The sequence below is a fragment of the Rhinichthys klamathensis genome, unplaced genomic scaffold, assembly GCF_029890125.1.
Source record: "Rhinichthys klamathensis goyatoka isolate OS25496 unplaced genomic scaffold, OSU_Roscu_1.1 h1tg000095l_1, whole genome shotgun sequence".
Classification (NCBI taxonomy): Eukaryota; Metazoa; Chordata; class Actinopteri; order Cypriniformes; family Leuciscidae; genus Rhinichthys; species Rhinichthys klamathensis.
Genome location: NW_026606634.1, coordinates 1829986 through 1851785, shown reverse-complemented (window position 1 = coordinate 1851785; position 21800 = coordinate 1829986). Strand labels below are relative to the sequence as shown.

Below are 21800 nucleotides of genomic sequence, written 5' to 3'. Positions count from 1 at the left end.
AGCCGGTGTCCGCCATGTGAATAACACTGCTATATTGGAAGTTGAACATCGTCTCCAGTACCATGGCAAAGTGAAAACAGCAAAAGCTCTCGGCGGGAAGGATATTTGAGTTTTGTATTCACTCCAGGCTCCGAGAGTATTTGGACTGCGGCATTTGAAAGGGAACTCATGGTGAGAAGGATCTAGCAGCTATAAATGCCACTGAGGGGCAACCAAGGGGCAAGAGTGTTTAAGTGTCTTATAAAGACTAGCCAAGACCTACGTTTACACATCCACAATAAACATCTCATCTTACAGTTTCACAAGCCCTCACACTGAGGTGAAAAGCGTTTAAACTAACGCAACACTATTAAACTTCTGGCAGAAACCAGCGCAGACCGGAGTGGCATTCCTCATGAAAGCCAGTGGCAGGGTGTTACTTACTTAATTCCGTTGCTTGCTATCTTTCTTGTTCTTTAAGAATAATAAGGAGAATGACAATAACTGTTTCACACAAGAAAGATTTTTCTTCCTGGGAAAATCCCAGGATGGTGGTCCTTCAAGAATGTGCTGGAGTTGCCGGCTAAAGAAATACAATCAGAACAGAAGGTTCAAATCCACGTCCATCCTCGCAACGTGAACTGTGATTTTTGAGACCTATTAGATGCATACCAATGTTGAAATGCAATTTAATTTTCATCTCATTTTCAGTCTAGCATGAAGAAAAAGTTACAGAACTGTTTTCATGCATAATGCTTTCACCATACCTCAAGGTTTGGCTTCATTCTGAGGCTGAATTGTGTTATTAGAATGTCATCCAAGTTTTGATTTAGGAGTCACATTCAGATCACCTATGATGCATTCAAGACGGAGGTCGCTGTCTGATAATCTGCATTCTTCCTGGTGTTTTAAAACTAAATACTGCCATTCCAAATACCATGACAGCACAAGACAAGCCAATAACCTGAAGTGCAAAGCGTTTGAGTAGAAACACACTAGTGGTCTATTCTCGCTTGAGAAGGCGCAGATCCTCGTTTTGATTTATGATTAATCTTAAGGGAAACATGCAATATTTTTCCTCATACTACCACAAAAAATTAGCCTCACTGTTTTAGTGGTACGTACGCTGGTTAATGTCATCAGCTTCTTCTGGGAAGGCTTGCCACTAGATGTTGGAACAGGGCTGTGGGAATTTGCTCCCATTCAGACAGGAGCATCGGTGAGGTCAGGCAGAGATGTTGAGGCCTGGCTCACGGTTTCCATTCATCCCAAAGGTGTTCAGTCAGACCCTTTTGAGCTCTTCAACACCAGACACAGTTAAGCATTTCTTAATGGACCTTACTATGTGCACAGGGACATTGTCATACTGGAACAGAAAGTCTTCTGAAAGCGTTTTAACAAAGTTGTAAGCACACGATTCTCTAGAATGCCAGTGTAATGTGCACCATTTCAATATCATTATCAAGATATAAAAGCAAAATCATTTAAAGTCCCACTGTGGTGAAAATCCAGCTTTTAATGTTGTTTATGTGTCTATGTGGTGTTTTTAATATGCTTTAAGACAAACCATGTGTAAATTCATAAGTCGACAGCATTGCTGAGTATTTTCTGCTTAAAACTGCAGTGAACCAAAGACAGTCTCAAAAACACGGTTTGAAATCGCTGGTGTTTCTGACGTCACAAACTACCTTGTAACCAATCAGATCAACGTGTGATTGTCACCCAGTGGATCTCTGACCTGAGTGAGTGAGTGGAGGCGGGGCTCGTTTGCATATTCATAGAACCGCGCATACTAAATGAGGCAAGGGTGTCGAGTAGGGTTGGGTATCGTTTGGGTTTTATCCGATTCCAGTACCTACTCGGTATTTTTTAAACGGTTCCGGTGCTTAAACGGTTCTTAAATCGGTACTTAAGAAAATGAAACCGCACACACTTTATCAAAAAATAATACCCTTTAATTTACAGGGCCAAACTGGACACAATATTAACTTAAATCTTTAAACAATATAAATACAAGTAACATATGGTAATAATAAAACCAATATAAAATAAAAATTCATATTTACATAATATCAAATGAAACAATATTGTATCAAACAATGTAATAATACTGGAGATTAATAGAGATTACTAGCAGGCAGAGCTGCCAACTCTCACGCATTGACCGTGAGACTCACGCAAATGACCCTTTTCACACAGAAAAATCGCGGACAAAGAGGACACGGACAGACAAGACCGAGAAGGTTACTTTTGATATGGAACAAATCCACAGCTGTCAGATTCTGTCAATATTTTTACGAGATTCACACAATAAATAACGTTTTGTCTCTTTGAAATGTGACAGATCGCTGTAGCGCGTCAGTTCAAACGGCACGTGATACAGCAGCCTACTTAGCTACGCAGCGTTGAGTGAACCTATGAAAGAGAACATCTCTGGTTACTGGTGTAACATATCTCTCAATAGGGAACGAGACGCTGCCAAGCTCCTCGCGCTGCCGACCAGCTTCCTTTTTCGGCAAAGAAATCTGAGGAGCAGATGGCGCGCGCGCGCCAACATAGTATGACGACGTAAGTGCGTCGATGCGGCGCCCGCGCCATCAGCCAATGAATTGGCTTGATTCTATATGGGATTCAGACTATCGGCACACCCAGAGGGCGTTCTGACACGTAATTTTACACGTGAAATGCAGCCAAACCTTGCGAGAAAGAGCGCGCTTGCGAGACAGAAGAGACTGTGCTCCAAACTGTGTAGCACACGCACGGCGGAGAGAGAGAGAGAGCGAGAGACCTTTTGTGTGTGCGTGTGTGCCTAATGAAGTTAGGCACCGAAATCAGGCACCGAAATTTTCGTTCTTATTCGGTCTGGTTACTACCGTTTACGTCGGAACCGGTTCCCTATTGGCACCGAGTTTCGGTACCCAACCCTAGTGTCGAGTTACATTCAAGATTTTTTTTTTTCAAGGATTTTTTTTAGGTCATTTTGGTGATCAAAGGTGAGTTTTAAGGGATAACATTATTGACTACAGGGGGACTTTAAAGTTTGTTTGAAACAGAAGTTGCACTTGTCTTATCTTCCCTATTGTGTCGTATATACAAGTGAAACGGCTTCTCAAACAAGAACAAATGTGAGCGGGGCTTGATTTTCTCCATGGGGAATTGATTGGATGATTGGATGGTTGTGGTTTGCTATTGGCTGATCTCATGTGAGTGACAGGTTGCTCCGCCCTCATCATCAGAGCAGAGATGCTGCAAGAGGTGGCTGGGTGTTACTTAATTAATTAATAATGAGGGTCACAGAGAAATCATTTATAATAAAAACTGCAATATTCCATAAAAAACAAGATTGGTCCATTTTGATTTCATGGTGACGAAGATGTTTAAGATATTAATATTTGTTTTTTTTAAATGATGGATCACAATTTAGTGTGTTTATTCTTAAAGGTGCATTGCGCAACTTTTCATGTTAAAAATACCGTTTTTTCTATCCTATACATCCTTAAAGAACTGCCTGATGGGCTGAATGAGCCCTTCTCTGCGCACTGAGATTGCCTCTATAATCCTGTACAGTAAAATATAAGAGGGATTCGGGCTCGAATTTGAGACTGGGCGTGACGTCATGCGCGTTCACGCTCACCAGGCTATGTCTCGCAGGTTTGTGTATTCGCCGGCGCCGCCATTCTTAGCATCAGCGAAGACAACTCGTGCGTCAAAGGTAGAAGATGGATTCAAAGAGACCGGCTTGTAGTCCATTCCAAACCCCAATGCAAACTCCACGTAAAGTAAAGAAAAGAAAAATTTTGTCTAGTGCCACCAAAAGGTCCAAATTGGGAGTCAGACAGGCGTCGCAGTAAGACGAGAGTCAACCTCGGGAAGGCATTCAACAAATGGAGAGATCTCCGGTCTGCTCTTGGTCTCAAACGGGATCCTCAGTTGGCTTTTTTTCTTGATAAAACGGTAAGATATAGCCCAGTCTCTAATGTTTGATACGGCCAATCTATGACAACAAATGACGATGCGTAAAATGTGTAGCAGCTAATGCTTTAGCGTAAGCTAGATAAATGTACAATCAGATTTGGTTTTACTACCATTGTCAGTGAACAGGTTCATAAACTAGGAATTGTCTTCGGGAAGAATAGTACAACATAAAACATATCCCATAAAAGATGCTAAAGTTACTATGCTTTTGTGTATGACCTACCGGTAGCCTTGTGTACTTTGCTAACATGATAAGGTGCTCATGTCCTTGACCAACAAGGAAGAACGCCGTTGCATTGGCTATATTTTCTTTTTCGTAAAAAATAGTAAATTGTTCCCGGGAATGTGAATTCGGCGGATTAGCCTGTTTGGCTTTTACAGTAACGTCATAGTGCCATTTGATTGTTTATGACCGTGAGACATTTGAGTGTACTTTGTTGACCAACTGTGTATGGTATGATTATTATTTTGAGCTTTTGCAAAGTAATAACTTATATTGTTCATGAACGTGTTTCCATAATAATACACTCATAAGTGGATACAGTAAACACATAAAACAGTTCAACATACATGGAGATAGATGGAAACAAAAAACAAACTTTTCTACTACCCCCGTTTTCCCCTCACACATAAGTGTGTAATTTACTCAAATGCCTTTCCTTTCATATATTAAAAATGACTTGCAGATTTATAACTTTATTACCTCTGAAGACATTATGACTGCAAAAGATTTTTGCGGCTGATGCTCTTTTGGTTATGAACAGCTCGTGCAAGCGTGCGTGTGCGTGTGATCCATGAAGCATGCACATCTCTGGTTGCAGTTTCGCTTGTCGCCAGAGGGGGCATAGTTCTGCAAAAACTCAGAAACCTGCGCTATGCACCTTTAAAACAAGACAAAATATCTGCAAATGGAGTCAAATAAATAAACTTAATTTGAAGTGAAAATGGGTTAATTGTTCTTACCCCATTGGTAGACATTTTTCTTGTTTAAGAATAAAGTCACTTAATTTTGATGTATTTGTTAAAAAAACAAGCCTTGTTATAAATGTCATTTTGTTTCTCACATGCTTGTATTTGTATCTAAGAATGTTCAGGTATTTTACTGAAAAACAAGACAAAAATACAGAGAAAGAAATCAATTTTTCCAGTGTAAGATTCAGCTGCTAGAATGAATTCGCCTGGCCTGCGGGTGTCCGCATACCTTTGGCCACTTAGTGAATTTATAGAAAAATTAGTTTGGCCTGAATTTTAAATGCTTAATAAAAGAAGGTATTTCTCAAGCACATCAGACAAGCCGGGAGCTGTCGAGCTCTTAACCACTGAAGAGACAGGTCCAAAATAACAAAATAAGCTGTATGGAAGATGATGAATTGATTTGTAATTTACTTGTCACAGTTTTGACAGAGCTGTTGACTACAGTCTGCTCCTGCTCTCGCAAGGAAAATAAGATTGCAAAAATCAGCAGCCAAAAGCAACAGTATTCAACTCAGAAATTTAAACTAATTGCTGCATAAAAAAAAAAAAAATTTACTATCAGACAGAAATACTGCCATCTTATTTGGAAATACCATCCGTATCATTTAATAGACAGCTGAGAATTTGCTTCAAGCTATTCATGATTTGTGTCTCTAGATGTTGAGTCACAGACAGTACATTTCTGCGGGTTTCTATTCAAAGTTGCCCTCTGGCAAGTGCAGTATTTAAGTGATATGTTTGTAATAATGGGGCACAAGTAAAGCTGGGACAGACACCTTCAGCTAGCTGACTCATCTCTGTGCAAACTGGATGATATTGGATCATTATGACTGTACGCACGGCACGAGAGATGATTTGTTCTTGGCCTTCCTCTGTCCATTAAACATCACCACAGTATTTCTGCTCATAAAATTAGGCCGGCTTTGCACAACTGATAGTTATGAACCTGTTGAATGAATGTGTTTTCACATGTCGTTCTCCTCTAGTGGAATGTCTTGTTTTGGAGATTATATAAGTGAGAACAGACTTCTGTTTCCCACCTCATTCTGACTCATAACTTCATCACACTGGATGGCATCCAGGACTGTACCACTGCACGCAACCTGGCAAACCAGCACATTTAAACTAACCAGACTTTTTATTCATTTAGAATTGCTAAAACGTGACCCCTCTTTCTCCTTCCGCTTATTTTAGATCATTTCAAAACAACCGAGTGGAGAGTTTTACAGTGACCAGCTGTCCATTAAATGATCACTGTTAATACAAGCACACTGCAACAACCACACACACATGATAAAGACTAAAGAAACACTGCCACCTAGAGTCAGAGAATCAAGAGACTACCATAAGGGAGATGTTTAATATGGTTCATAATCACTTTACTAATGTGTGAGATCTTCAGTTTTATTCCATAGCAATTTAGTAAACCAGGTGTTTTAACTATATTGGTTAGTTTCTCTATATGGAACTGAATGTATAGATCATTAAGCTTGATTTCCTTTTTTCTGTCTCACTTTCCAAGGCTTATAGAACTATACACCTCAAACTAGAGGGTTTACAGCAATGTCATAAAACAACCATTTCAGAAGGAACAGTTCTTAAGAGAACCATTTTGTTTTTTTAGTGTGAAAAACATTTTAATAAACTTAAACTCATCTTTGATCACTAAAATTAAATATTTAAATGTTTTTTTAAAAGAAAATCTCCATGCCTTAAAAATATCTGAATGCAAGTCCCTTGCCTCATTTAGTATGCGCGGTTCTATGAATATGCAGATGAGCCCCGCCTCCACTCACTCACTCAGCTCAGAGATCCACTGGTTGACGATCACACGTTGATCTGATTGGTTACAAGGTCGTTTGTGACGTCAGAAACACCAGCGATTTCAAACCGTGTTTTTGAGACTGTCTTTGGTTCACTGCAGTTTTAAGCAGAAAATACTCAGCAATGCTGTCGACTTATGAACTTACACATGGTGTGTCTTAAAGCATATTAAAAACACCACATAGACATACTGTATAAACAACATTAAAAACTGGATTTAAAACGGGGACTTTAAGAATCTTTTTCCACTCTAAAAATCCTTTTGTGCAACCGAATGGCTCAAAGGATGTTAAAGGTTCCTCATTAAACCATAAATACCAATAAAGAACCTTTATTTTGTAAGAGCTTATACAGAGAAACAAGCGCACAGCCATCTATAGAATTTTTTTCTTTGAAGTTTACTTCTGCGCTAGCTCTGTATATTTCTATGGCAGCGCTGTCGAGGAGCAATCAGCTGGTGAAGTGGATTTACTGCAGAGTTCGGGACAGTTATCATGAGCTGTAATGTTTGAAGCGGATGTTATAACAGATGTCAGGAGACTGGGGAGATTTTAAAACGAGCAGTTCATTCATAAAACCGCAAGATCTTACCTTCATGCTGTGGAAATACCAACCGGAAGAGTTCTTGGCTAACTGCTGATATGCATACACTATTTAAGTGGTCAAAGTAATCATTATCCCATGTTTACAGCATGAGGAAACCCAAATGAATGCAAAAAAAAAAAAGTGATGAAACATTGAGTTTATTGAGTAAACAATACAATGTCAATGTATATCACAAAATTACACCATAAAGCAGCATGTTAAAGGGTTTTCAGACACTGCCGACAACTACTGATTTTGCTTTTGAATCTGCATTATTTTTGGCTTGCACTCTTCAACAGTTTCTCATTCCACAACACACAAGCAAGGCTTTTAGACACAATCAAAGTGTGACGATGACTGTGTGAGTCTGACCAAAAACAGAAAGAAAGAAAGAAAGAAAGAAAGAAAGAAAGAAAGAAAGAAAGAAAGAAAGAAAGAAAGAAAGAAAGAAAGAAAGAAAGAAAGAAAGAAAGAAAGAAAGAAAGAAAGAAAGAAAGAAAGAAAGAAAGAAAGAAAGAAAAACACTTGCATTGGTCTTCAGCTGAGTCAGTAAAGTCTCGCTGGTTTGCGTTTACTCCAGGTCAGAACACATGAAGACAGCCTGAGGAATCTCATCTCTTAATGAGGCTGTTGATTGCCTTCATCTCATCAGAGCTCAGAGGGGCAAGATTATATCCCGTCAGCTCAGGCTTCCCTGCGGAAGAAACACACAATATCAGATGCAAGATTATATCCCGTCAGCTCAGGCTTCCCTGCGGAAGAAACACACAATATCAGCTCACATATCAACTAATATTTCACCACAGTAACCTGAAACATTTCTGACACTGTCAGTTAAATTTATAAAGTAGATATTTACTACACACTGACCTAAAGATGAGGGTTTTATGTGTGCCAAAGTAGGAGTGTGCGATATTGACAAAAAATATATAAATATATCTCAATATTTTCTGGGATTTTGTCGATAACAATGATCAGACGATATAGTGCTGGTGTCTTTATAACAGGCCATTTTTTTCTATAATTAAATAAAGCCTATGAATCATTTATAATGTCAAATTATTACAATTAGAATAATAAGACACAATAGAGCTTTGTAGAGAAAAGATACTTTAAATATGAAAGTACAACTGCCAGCAGGCGGCAGGTCACTGTCAATGAGCAAATCATAGAGTCATTAATTCAATCGATTCGTTCAAATAGACTAACTGATTCAGTAATGAAACCGCTGTGTGTTGCTCAGAGACGCAAACAGTTCTGCCGTGGCTTTGTTTGGAACTATTTTTGTCTGCCAAATAGAGCAAAAACAGGCAATATTGTGTCCAAAATGTAAGTCACTTATTTGCTTTGCTATCTTTCTTTATTTCTGTGTATCTTTCTTTCTTTCTTTCTTTCTTTCTTTCTTTCTTTATATAGCACAAGTAAACACAACAGAAGTTGACCACTGTGCTTCACATACCATAAATCCAACAATATTTAAGATAAAATAAAATAAAGAAATATCATTCGGACTGCAAGAGAAAACATAGATACATTTAAATTTAAAGGAGCTGTATGTAAGAAATTTATTTCAATTAATCATAAAATGCCCCTGAAATGTCATTAGACATTAAGAAATCATGTACATTTCAAATACTTATATCACTGACAACAGTAGTCTGGCCAGGATATTGTCATTTAAAAAGTGCAGTTGCAGCCCTCAACTGATGTTGATGTTGTCATGTTGTGTTTTGGTCTGATGCTCCACCCTCCACCTATCTACCAATCACGAAGTCAGTAGTGTTGCGGCATCCGGGTTGCCAGCTCTGCTCTAGTTACCACAGCTGCAGCTCGTCACGTTCCTGCTGGATCCTGCAGCCGATCTGGCAACCTCGAGTCAGGGAGGAGGGGGAGGGGATACACCACTCTACAGTAATTTGAAAGTGATTGCAGTACTAGTTTTGGCCACAATCTTACATACAGCTCCTTTAAATAAATTTATGCTAATAAAAAATGCTAACTATAGTATATAGCTGCACGATTCTGGATGAATTGAGAATCAAACTTTTTTTGTTTCAAATAGATGACAATTCTCCCACAAAACAGACAACTAAAACAAAAATAGTACTGGAGGTTCTGACAAATTGTTTATTGCTGCTGTGCTGTCTATTTAAAAATGTTGAATTAATTTCAATGAACCGTTTAAAAAATTCTGATTGAATGAATTATTCAATGACTCACTCATAAAAAGTGTCATTCACTTTTTATTACTGGATGAATCAGTGTTTTTAAACGAATCTCTTGAATGAATGATTAAATGACAAATACATGTTTAACAGTCACTTGTCGACACCTACTGGTGTAATGCTGTGATTGATACAATGGTTATTTGAAGCGCCAAGTTACTTTCTTTGATCGCTTTCGTAGACATAGTGTTTATATCCTAACTATAAACTTTTATCCCAGTTCTTCTATGATAACTTGAATTATTGTAACAGAAATGCTGATTCTGTGTGGCTGTTCTTGTCCAAGGTTTAACGGACGGATTAATCTTTTTCAAGTAGGAATGATATCACGTGGGTGTTTGAATCGAGATTTTGCAATTGTGCTTACATTGTGGGGGGAAAAACTGCACTCTTTGTGTGACTGCTTAACTATATCACATGATATCAATATATCCTTAAAGACAAACACTCATACAGGGGGCATTTGTAAATCACGCAGTAGCCTAACCTTACCACTCTCTAGGTGTGTTTTTGTTTGTTTTATGAAAAGTTAGGGACATACTCAATAATGTCAGATTGCACATCATTAAAACAACAATTATGATATCATCAAAGACAATATATATATCTCACACCCCTTTGCCAAAGTATCAATGAAACTCTACCTTGTAACTCATTGAGACGATTTACTTTTGCTTTTAGTCGTTTGCGGAGGTCAGTTATTTCCTTGTCAAGGTTTTCTTGGTCTGTTGAGCACAAATAACAGCAAAAGGCAAAGTAAACACGGAGAATGTGTTATTAAGACAGAAATATGGTTAAAGAGGGCATGCTCACCTTTAAGGATCATGGATCTGGCGCTCTCTTGGGGGAATTTGATGAACATATTTCCAAAACACACCTTAACATTGTCTAGATTAGATTGGATTAGGCATTATTGTCATGTTCAGAGGCAAATAGCAATAAACTGTTTAAATAATATTATGGTGCAGATAGTATCAGGTAGAGCCTCCTGAGATCAGTAGAGGACATTGGTTTTGGTTTCTGAGATCATCAACTTTTCAACTGAGATCATCATATATGCATCAGAGTTTGTATAGTGTACCATCTTACAGGGCTGTTATACCATATACAATAGGTCAAATGTGTTTGGGGATTAGGGTCATGATAACTTTCCCTTCTTGGTTTAAAATTAAGACTATTCCTATTAAATAAATATAAGATATTCTTATGAAACTTCAGCAATTGAACAAATTAATATATACACTTACACTGTACGGTAAATCAATCATCATGTAATATATTTCATAACATAGATGTAATGCTTATCAAATACAGACACTAATTGTGTACAAACTACAGAAATACATGTAACCCTATTTTATAAACATCTGTAACAGAACATATGAACAAAACCAGAACTTATAAATGCAAATGCAACATATAAAATAAGATGGACTGTCGGACAACAATGAGATCTCATTTTCTAACAGACTAATACTACCGTATGTAATAATGATATAAACAATATTTGGGACTTGCCGTTTGAGGAATGATTTCGTAAAGCGTTGAATGCTTCTCGATTTCTGTTTCTCCGCAAATCCAGATCCACAATCTGTCAATATTTAAGCGACAATTCATTAATTTACCCTATTTCAGCTACACTTCTTCTCCTTATACATTCAACTACAACATATATATTAATTCATACGTACCTGTTGTTTGTCAGCAAGTATGTCTTCTGCAGCAACCTCTACTTCAGTCAAATTCTCTAATATTTGCTGTGCACTCTCGTCCATGCTTGATACTTCTGTATGTGGTGCGCTGGAAAAATAGGCTCGGCTGATGACGGAAACAAGCTCTGCTCAATTTCAGTTCCGCCCTGCTAGCAGCTGAATTCGGAACCGCATTCTATTCTTACAAAAAATTGTTTTTGTCATAGAAAAGAAAGATATGGGAAAAATAGATAGGAAGAGTAGTATGTTAGTATAAGTTTACGAATTCAACAAATTTATGCAAGCTTTCGATAATCATTTTTGTAAACCTTAGTCTTCGCTACAAAAAAGCTTTTTTTTTTTTTTTTTATTAATATTTTGCAAGTAACAACAATTAACATTCATTCCGAATCCTACTGACATTTGAAATTTACAATGAGTAGAACAATTGACTTGGTACGAGGGACACAAAAAAGCTATTTAACTTTTCCACTTTCACTGACCATGGAAAATATTACAGTTAATTTTGCGTCATTACCAAAAACAAAATAAGTTTTCAATTCAGCTCAGTACATTTCCCCCATAAAAGCACATGGTAAGTATAGGCCTATTATTAAAATGTATATTATTACTTAGTATTAGCCAATACTATTCATAATGCATAACTCGACTTTTGTTTAATTATTTTATTTTATACATTAATTAAGTCTATGGTTGTAACCTATTTTTTACAGTCTATGGTTGTAACATCAGTGAAAAAAAAATAATAATAATAATTAGCTAAAATAGTGTCGCAAAATAACAAAATCTCTGACCAGACTGCAGGTTCGTTTCTTTTTTTTTTTTAACAATCCAAATCTTTTACATTCATGAAACATTACACATCCATCACATCATACATGCTAAATGAATAAACTTTTCATTATGATGGCCTCTGTTCTCACAACAATTATTTGAACAGAAAAATGTTTATGAACATTCTTTTTTGACAAGAAATAAAAATAAATTGTAAAACAACATTTAAACAATATAACATTCATGAATCACAAAATATTTTGAAGGGGGGAAAAGGTAGCATGAGTCTTGTCTAAAGGCATTTCAGGGGTTTTAACTGTTCTTTTTAATTTTAGTTAAGAGGAAGTTAATTTTAAACAATTTTGAACTTATTCAGAATTCAAAACCACTGAACAAGCATTGACCATCAATGCCATATCGCCCTTGTGACAACTTCTTCCTTAATTCAAAATATGATTTATACTTACAGTAAATTATATTAACTTATTTATATTGTAGCAGTAGTGATGGTAAGAAATGAATCTGTTCCCAAAACATCTGGAATTACTTTGGATACGTCTATTACAAACTGCTCCCATGTCAATTGAGGAGCTTTACAAACATGTTTTATTTATGGCCATAACATTCAACTTTTGAATCAGACATAAGAAAAAATAATAAGTTATAGGATGTAAGATGTGTGATGTTTTGCTCACTGGGACAGTCATGTTGAGGGTAACAGTGAATCTTACCATTAGATACATTACTGTAACAGAATAATCTGTATAATCTGCAGACATACAAGTATTGCTGAAAAAAAATATATTTTTTTTTTGTTTATTTACCTGCTGATAAAAGTTGCTCCAGAGAAATGAATGTAGGCCTATATATATATTGCTATTACACAACAACAATAAAAGAAAAATTACAAAAAAAAAGATTTTAAACAAAAATAAACATTGGGTACAGCATGCGTAAAGTGTTAAAAAAAACACATCTTAAACTGTCATAAACAGACAAAATTATTGTGCTGAACTTAAGAGGCTTAAAGGCCCGTTCACAGCGAGAACCATAAGATAAAGACGTAGTTATAAAAATCATTCTAAATATTAAAGAATAGCAGAGTCCACACCAATATCCCAAATCCTTGTCCTTGTGGGGACATCTTTTGGTCCTCATGTGGAAAACAGCTTATAAATCGTATTTAGTGATGTTTTTTAAAACTGTAAAAATGCAGAAAGTTTTCTGTGATGGGTAGGTTAGTGTGTGTGTGTTTGTGATGAAATATATCTCAGATGAAATATGTATACATATGTATAGTGTAAGACCACCCAGAGTGTGCGATTTTTGGGTACGTGTGCTTTCAGTTGTTCCTACATTTTTCGTAAATTTATAATAAAAGTTATTTTATGAATTGATTTGTTCATGAAAACGTTCGTACACAAATCCGTGCGCGATAAGAGAATGAGACGTACTGTAGTGTGATTGCATTAGATAAAAAAAACACATCACACCAAATATCATTTACAATCTTTAAAGCGAAACATCTCACCATAAGGTTTTAAATGATAAATCAACACTATTGGAAATGAAGACAACTTTCCATATATGTGATGAACTGACTTCATACATTCACTAAAATAACAGTTATCAGTTGCCTACAGTAAATGTCATTGCACAAATTTGTCAGAAAGTACATAACCTGGTTTGATTTTTTCTTATCAGGTGCTTTGAAATTCATTCATTTTAGAGAAAGTGTTTTCCCGGCCAGTTACATTGTGACAAATTCGACGTGTTTCTGCTTCCTGGTCAGTGGACCGGTTGCAGAGTCTTTGGGTGTTTGTAAAGCCTCTGATCTCGCAGCACAGGACAGTGTTGGATCACAGCTCTTCCATTGTCCACTGCGTCCTCGTGCCGTAGAGCCGATCTCCCTGACGCCAGCACAGGAGCGACTCCTCTCCCCGGCTGTGGCCCGCTCAGGATTGCGTGTGGATCCCGCCGGATTGCGGATGTTCCCGACGGCCTGCATGCGCCTCCAGTGGCTGCTCTCGCTCAGAGGATCACTGAGTCTGTGCTCCCGGGATCTGTGTCTCGACTCCATCGGATGCGCTCTGCTTTCACTGCTGCTGCGTTTCGGCAAGCCCGAGGCCTGACGCTTCTTCTCCAGGAGTGTGTGGTGAGGGAAGGCATGAGAGCGGCACGATCCGTTCAAGATGAGATACTGGTTCTGGCATTGTGGACAAGTGCAGCTTGAAAGCTGACGGGTGGCTAAAGAGGAGAGTAACGCTAAAGGGAACGCGCGCTGACACTGGAGGATACACTTAGGAGAGCTGAGGCTGAGATGAGAAGACGAGTGGCGAGCTTTAGGCATTGGGGTGTTGGATTTGCTACTGTCTTCTCGGACACTTTGGATCTGATGCCATTCAATCTGCAGTAGCCGGTCCAAGTATCTCTCGAGCTTCCCGACGGGCTTGGGCCGAGGAACGCTCTTGCCGTCGGTGTTCAAGTACACTGCTAACTGCTGCAGACTCCACGAATTGAAAGGAGGAGGTAAGAAATCTGGGTAGGATCCTCTGAGCTTGTCCTGTGCAGGTCTGGAGGTCTGAAAGTCCGACGGGTCGACGACTTCTGCTCGCAGGTCCAGGTCAGGCGGAGAGATTCCAGCGGGAAACACTGAATATCGTTCCGAATCGGAGAGGTCACTGGCGCTGTCCTCTTCTCTGGGTTTACTTTGCAGCTTACAGCCTTCCTCTTCGTCTTCTCTCTGCACTTTCACAGGCCTTACGCTTGAGCTTTTACCTCTGCCACCATTGCTGGTTTGTTTTTGTCGCCTCTCCTTTTGTCCGTTGTTGGAAGTCGCATGAGATTTGATCTTGGTGTTGTGTTGCCTTGAGGAACCAAAAGTCAAGTCTTAGAAAATGATATAACATCTGGACACACTTTGTTTTAAAGTGTTCATGTATTGACATGAATAATGTACATGTTCTTGTTAGGGGTTAAACGGATTGTTGCTGATCAGTATCCGTACGCACGCATGTGATTTGCGGATTCATTTAAAGTTTAACCGCCCGCCATAGTCTGAAAGTTTATAATTTGCACGTGTTTTGTCTTGCTAGGTTACACATTCAGTAGATTTTAAACCATTCCAGTGCTAGAAGAGGCCAAAGCGAATTTAATCCGGTACTTTCGGAGAGCGCACAAACTCCGAATTGATTCTTCTTTCGCGCCTTCATGCACTTGGATGGACAAACACACACAAAACTATGTAAAAATACCAAATACCAGCAAGTATTCTCGTAAACACAGTCGGTTATGTCTCAAGAGAAAGAGAACAAGAGAAGCATGTGCATCATCCTAATGGATCTGTGCATTCGGTCTTAAAGTGACAGTAGCCTATAAACACCTGCTGTTGTCTATATGTCATTAATGTGTTATTTTACATTTAATTATTACATTTCTGTACCTAAAATGAATACTATTTGTAACATTATTGTATCGTATTTATTTATGCTTGTGATTTGAGTATTTGTTTGTATTTTTTACTGACTGTTCACTTGCCTTTAATAATGTCTGAACTTTAGTTAGGCTAGTAGTTTTTAAAGTGGTATTGGAGTTCCTACTTAAAGTGTGTTTTAGGTAATAAATGGAAAGCAAAGTTACCCATCCCCAAAATGTTATTTTTTCTTGCTGATCCGAAAAATTGTCCGATCCGTGACTCAAAAACTGTAATATTATCCGAACCGTGGGTTTTGTGGTCCGTTGAACCACTAGTTCTTGTCATATAATTTTAATTAATTCTAGTAACATGTAGACTGTAAAATACAACATTTATTTATCAATGTGGCATATCTAACCTGTTTGTGGTGTTCGCCATGATCAACATTTTGTCAGGTCTTGTCCTTCTGAACCTTTGCTGAGAGTCCTGTAGACACAAAGGAAAAAAAGCACATACTTCCCATGATGTGTTTATTATCTACTGGTATGTTCTATTAAAGTGCCTCAATTACAGATTCAGACTCTCTAAACCCCGCCTTTCCGAGAGCCTGCTCTGCTCTGATTGGTCAGATAGTCTGTTGTGATTGGTCGACCTCTACAGCTGGTCATTATATCTGAATTTCAGCTCTCCCTCAGTACTTGATACACAGTGATACGAACAGTATTGATGGTGTCAGTTTTACCGTAGCAATCTCATCCTTTAGAAGTATATCAATGGCCCTGTTTTGACCTGGTATTAAGAAGCGTTTTGGTCAATCGGATCACAAGTAGACGAGGGAGACACATTCCTGTTTACACCTGGTGTTTTAGTGCGTCTCTTCTGTCTGCTTTCGACCACTTCTGTCCTGATTTCTTCGAGGGGAGGGTCTATGGGCGGGTAAATGTGTGTTTTTCTCAGATCTTTTGATCTAATGTGCAAAATAAGCTTGTGCAATTCACATATGAATAGGCGACCGGAGACGACGGAAAACGTACGGAGAGCAGCAGCTTTAGTTTCTACTCTGACACGCTGAGTGTGTGTGTGTTTGTGTTAGAAATCAGGAATGATGAGAGAACATTGTGCTTGGTACGTTTTTCATCTTCAAACCAAACTTGGGTCTCCATCCAACAAAAGGCTAGTGCGCTTCCCATAATGTTTAGGCATTTGGCCAGTAAGCGGAGAGAAGACGGTCTTTTGTGGCTGTTTGAACACATACGCGTTTACACTATGAAAGCAATCTGGTCGTATGCGTTTTCAACTACCTCTGGACTGGAAGTGGCTGAAAGTTGACGAGCTCAAAACGCTTTACACCCCGTTTACACCTGTATTTAGTGTCGTCCCTTGTAATGCGATTGACCAAAACGTTTCTTAATACCAGCTGTAAACACGGCCAAAATGGATTTGCTTTGTCAGCAGAAAACAGCGTCTTCTCCACATGAACAACACGAGCCAAACTCTTCCAGTCTCAGATACAACTACAGTGTTTGAGGGTCAAAGTAGACGTTGTTCACGGCAGCCGATGAAGAACATAGACTGGCATTATGCAAATCTGTTACAAACCTGCGCAGATTCAGCAGGAAGTGAGACTGGAAATACTGACGACTCGTTTCAGTTCAGAATCGGATTTCTTTTTAGCCACTTTTCCACTGTCGGGTGAGTGCGATCCAGTGCTAACATCGTGCCGAGGACAAAATCAAGCTGCGATTCCACTGTCAGCAACAGAGTTATTATACGAGTTAACTGGAGTAAATGTAATTTATGACATAACTGGGTGCATTGCAGAAGTCTAGTATCAACAAGAAGGCAGATGAAACATGAAACCAAATAAATGCACGATTATAATAATATATGATTTGATTAGTCAAGTGACTACTAGCCTAACTCAGTTTATCTGCACTTTGCAGACCTTTTACATTCACAAACAGCTCTATTACACACTACATGAAAAGTGTGTGGTGAATTTAATTGCATCAAATTGCATTAAATAGAATTATTATTAAGTTTACACACAAATACTTACAGGTTCAGATGACAGGCTGATGCCATTATTCGGTGGTGGATGCAAAGGCACCTTTGTGGTTTTCTTGCTTTCAATAAAAAAGTGAGGTTGATCAAGATCAGAAATAAATGTATGATTGCTGAAGTACAGCCCATATTCAAAATTTTAAGACGTTTTGCCACTTATCCAAGCTATTTCATCATAAATGGATGATCTGGCAGGTAAATAAAACATGACCTGAATTTAATTTACAGTTATTTATTTTTCTTACCTTGGTGCATGTCCCAAAGCTTTAGTTTTTGTTCTATCTGAAGAAAGAAGCTTATTCTGACTTTTATGTACAGTGCTCTCCTGTAAGACTGTTCCCATCACTCTCCTAAACGCATGAATTCTCGTGTATTAAAGCCACGGACTCTTTTGATTTGAAGGCTCGTCCATTTTTTTCTCGTTCATGTGAGGTTTACTCCCACTGTCCCTTTAATCCTGCGTGCATCTGTCCCGTTCTGTCGTCAATAATTCAGCACAACACCGGATCAGCCTGAGCATGTGTGTAATGAGACTCATCGGTCACATTAGGCGTTCTCGATTCTGTCTCGTGCACTAATCTAATCGATATGCGGTTAACAGTTAATAGTCTGAATCCTGTGAATGAGGATCTTTACGCGGGCGTGTTTCCCAGATGTGAGGATGCTGAAGGGCGCATTGTTGTGTGGGAAATGTAGTTAAACAGTGTCACAGGCTCAGGGTCGCTGTAGTCTACACGATACTGTAAATACTGTAGACTGCAAACGAGCGATGCGACAGAAATACAACCCGAAGCGCGATATTGACTATAGCCTAGTTCTAGTTCTCGTGAATGGAGATGACGTGTTAGCGCTATGCATACATGCAGGACGTGAGAATGTCATATCTCACAGTGGTCTAATAATAATAATCGTTGGTGTGGTGGTTCGACTACTCCTCCTATGGGATCAGTTAAATGTCATAGGTGCTTGATCTCTGCGTATATTATTACAGACACTCTGGGTGAAGAGGTTACCACCTTAAAATTATAATAGTGTTGTGTTTATTGATCTTTCTGAGGTCGTTCTTCGTAAAGTTGACGTAATTGAGGTAAGAATCTGTTGCCAGATCTAGATATTTACATTGAACATCTTGATTGAAGTCTGTCAAAATTGCCTAAATCAGAAGTGGGCTCGCTCTCGCTGTAACACACGTTTTAAAACTTTCCAGTAGGCTATGCTAGCATTACGAAACTTATTAGTTGTCATATCAACACTAGGCCTATACAAAAAAATGCGTCAAAATTAAAATATGTTTTGGAAGATATCACTGAACATTTATTTAGCTAAATATAGCTAAAGTAAATTTCTTGTTAATTTTTCATCTCTGTTTTTTTGTGTTTATTTAAAATCAGACAAATCTGATATTATTTTGAGTTTATATCTGTTATTTAACAGTTGAGATACAGTAGTTCTTTCATGCTGATATAACCAGCAGAATACACTAGCAGAGTCTCATCCACTTTTTTTTTGAATAATTAAAAATAAAGTAATTTTTTAGTATTCAAAAAATGGTGGCATTAAAAAGTTAATAATTGGATTTTATTGCCAAAATATTTTAGTTTGTCTTGTATATTTTTTTATTAGATCAGATAACATAATCTTTCATATGGTGTTCATGTAACAAACCTATGGGGCACGTTGTCACATTTCACCTCCATTCTTTCGGGGTAAATAAAAAAAAAAGCACACACTGTATTAATGAAACAAAACCACATAATTTTACTAGAAAAAATAATTACTCTGAATCCTAAGTGAATTTACACAAACTGAGAAAGTCAAAAAGTGTTAGGTTGTGCCCCGCTCTCCACGCGTGTAACGTGTTTATGTTTTTAGGCTTTAGGATTAGGTGAACATAGCATAATGAAGAAATTATTAGGCTAGTGTCTCCAAAAAGTATTTAGACACTTTATGGCAAAGTTGGAAAACAATTATTCTGAATGTCTTGTCTTTACATTAACATAACAAAGTATTTTACAGTACCATTGTTACATATGTTAAATGTATAGTTACTATAGTAATAACTATACATTTTGCATAATTACATGAAACTAAGCCTAAACCAAACCAAAGCCTAATCCTACCCAAGGACATGTAGTTACTTAAGTTAATATTACTCCGTATTTAAATGTATAATTATACTGTTAAGACATCTTCAAATAAAGTGTAACTGAAAATTTATAGTTGTCAAAAAAGAGTGGTCAATAGTTTGCAGAAATGCCTAAAAAATACATACGTTCCGGAAAGCTACTTGGCAAATACAGCAACACTCCTATATTTTCACTTGTGACTTATACGTGAAACTACATAACTTGTGTATTGCATATCTTCTTACATATTCTGCTTTTGCTTATAGTAAGCACAGTGAGAATGGAGTCTCATCCACATGGATCTGGACCTGCCTTCCAGTTCACAAGCGTTTTAAATAAAACATCAAGACCTGTCAAGAGCTTTCACCTTCAGGACATCTCCAACTCACTTCCACACAGGACCCCGGTGGCAATACGACCCCCGAGCCCAAACCCAGGTCCTGCTCGGTGTCCCGTGGGCCGTCGCTGGCCGTCCTGCGAGCCGGAGCCGAAGCCCATCATGAGGAGACGTGCCAAATCCCTCTCGTCCTCCACAGGCGAGCACTCGTGCAGGAACATGCAGGTCCGCTTCGTGGACTCCCTGGGGCTCGAGCTGGAAGATGTGAAGTTCTTCACGGCCAGCGAGGATCCGCGAGTGCCGGTCCACGTCATCACAAGACTTCTGGCCAGTTCTGAGCTCGCATCCAGGAAAAAGCTGGAGCTGGAGCTTCCTTACTTCCAACCGGCCTTCCCTGATAATATAAGTGCCGAGTCTGGATTCCTCGAGCGCTTGATCCAGCAGAGTGTTTCCCTGGAGCAGATGTTTTACTCCGAGCTGGGCATTATAGGAACTGTGCAGGTGTTGAATCTGGCGTATGAGAAAGAGGTGACGGTGATCTACTCGTTCACAGACTGGAAGAGCCGTGCGGAGAGTAAAGCGAGCTGGATCTCCACTGTCCACAGAGACGGGTCTGATCCGGAGTCTGATGTGTTTCGTTTTCATCTGCCTGTCCCTCCGTTCATCATGACTCCCGGAGCCGTGCTGCAGTTTGCCATCCGCTTCCGGGTCACAGGATCCGAGTACTGGGACAATAATGCTGGATGTGATTATAAACTGACCTGCCAGACGTATAAAATAACGGTGCCTCGAGAGTGTGAAGATAGTTTGGTGCATTTCGTTTGACTCTCACCTCGTTGCAGAGATTTAAACGTACACATCATCTGAAGGATCTCTTATAGAGCCACGCTTTTGCACAAGCATGTGAAGTTGGAAGTTATCATTAAAGGATTAGTTCACTTCAGAATTTAAATGTCCTGATAATTTACTCACCCCCATGTCATCCAAGATGTTCATGTCTTTCTTTCTTCAGTCGGAAAGAAATGAAGGTTTCTGAGAAAAACATTCCAGGTTTGTTCTCCATATAGTGACTTCAATGGGGTCCAACGGGTCGAGGGTCCAGATGTGCAGCTTCAAAGTCTCGACACGATCCCAGCCGAGGAATAAGAGTCTTATCTAGACAAACCATCGGCCATTTTATAAAAATATATACTTTTTAACCCCAAATGCTCATCTTGCACTAGCTCTGCGATACGTAATCAGGTTGAAAGGTCAAGCGTGACGTAGGCGGAAGTTCAGACCTAGTGTTTACAAAGTGAACGTGCAAAGACTAAGTCGAATGCCTTACAAAAATAATAATACATTTAAAACAAAGATGTCGGACGATTTTGAAGTTGGAGGAGAAAATGAGATGCAGTTTTTCACACTACTCTACATTTTCCGCCTATGTGAGGTTACCACCTGACCTTTCAACGTGATTACGTAATGCGTGGCGCAACGCAGCAAGACGAGCATTTGTGGTTAAAAAGTATATAAATGTTTATTTTTTCTAGAAAATGATGGATGGTTTGTCTATATAAGACTCTTATTCCTCGGCTGGGATCGTGTCGAGACTTTGAAGCTGCACGGAAACTCAAATTTGGATCTTCAACCCGTTGGACCCCATTGAAGTCACTATATGGAGAAAAATCCTGGAATGTTTTCCTCAAAAACCTTAATTTCTTTTCAACTGAAGAAAGAAAGACATGAACATCTCGGATGATGTGGGGGAGAGTGAATTTGAAGTGAACTAATCCTTTAAAATGGCTCTAGTTTCAGGACTGACTACCA

General features: G+C 38.6%; 2 protein-coding genes across 2 annotated transcripts; one reads left to right on the top strand and one right to left on the bottom strand.

Moving 5' to 3' along the window:
• Positions 1-7858: 7858 nt before the first annotated feature.
• Positions 7859-11395, bottom strand: pdrg1 (p53 and DNA-damage regulated 1). The gene is made up of 5 exons (XM_056252419.1): positions 11255-11395; positions 11082-11154; positions 10377-10451; positions 10208-10288; positions 7859-8032 (listed from the first exon to the last, which is right to left on the bottom strand). The coding sequence occupies exons 1-5, from the start codon at positions 11336-11338 to the stop codon at positions 7950-7952; spliced, it is 396 nt and encodes a 131-aa protein (XP_056108394.1). The 5' UTR covers positions 11339-11395; the 3' UTR covers positions 7859-7949.
• Positions 11396-18560: 7165 nt separating this feature from the next.
• On the top strand, positions 18561-20960 carry ppp1r3db (protein phosphatase 1, regulatory subunit 3Db). Its single transcript, XM_056252418.1, has 2 exons — positions 18561-18615; positions 19921-20960. The coding sequence occupies exon 2, from the start codon at positions 19935-19937 to the stop codon at positions 20814-20816; it is 882 nt and encodes a 293-aa protein (XP_056108393.1). The 5' UTR covers positions 18561-18615; positions 19921-19934; the 3' UTR covers positions 20817-20960.
• The last annotated feature ends 840 nt before the right edge of the window (positions 20961-21800 follow it).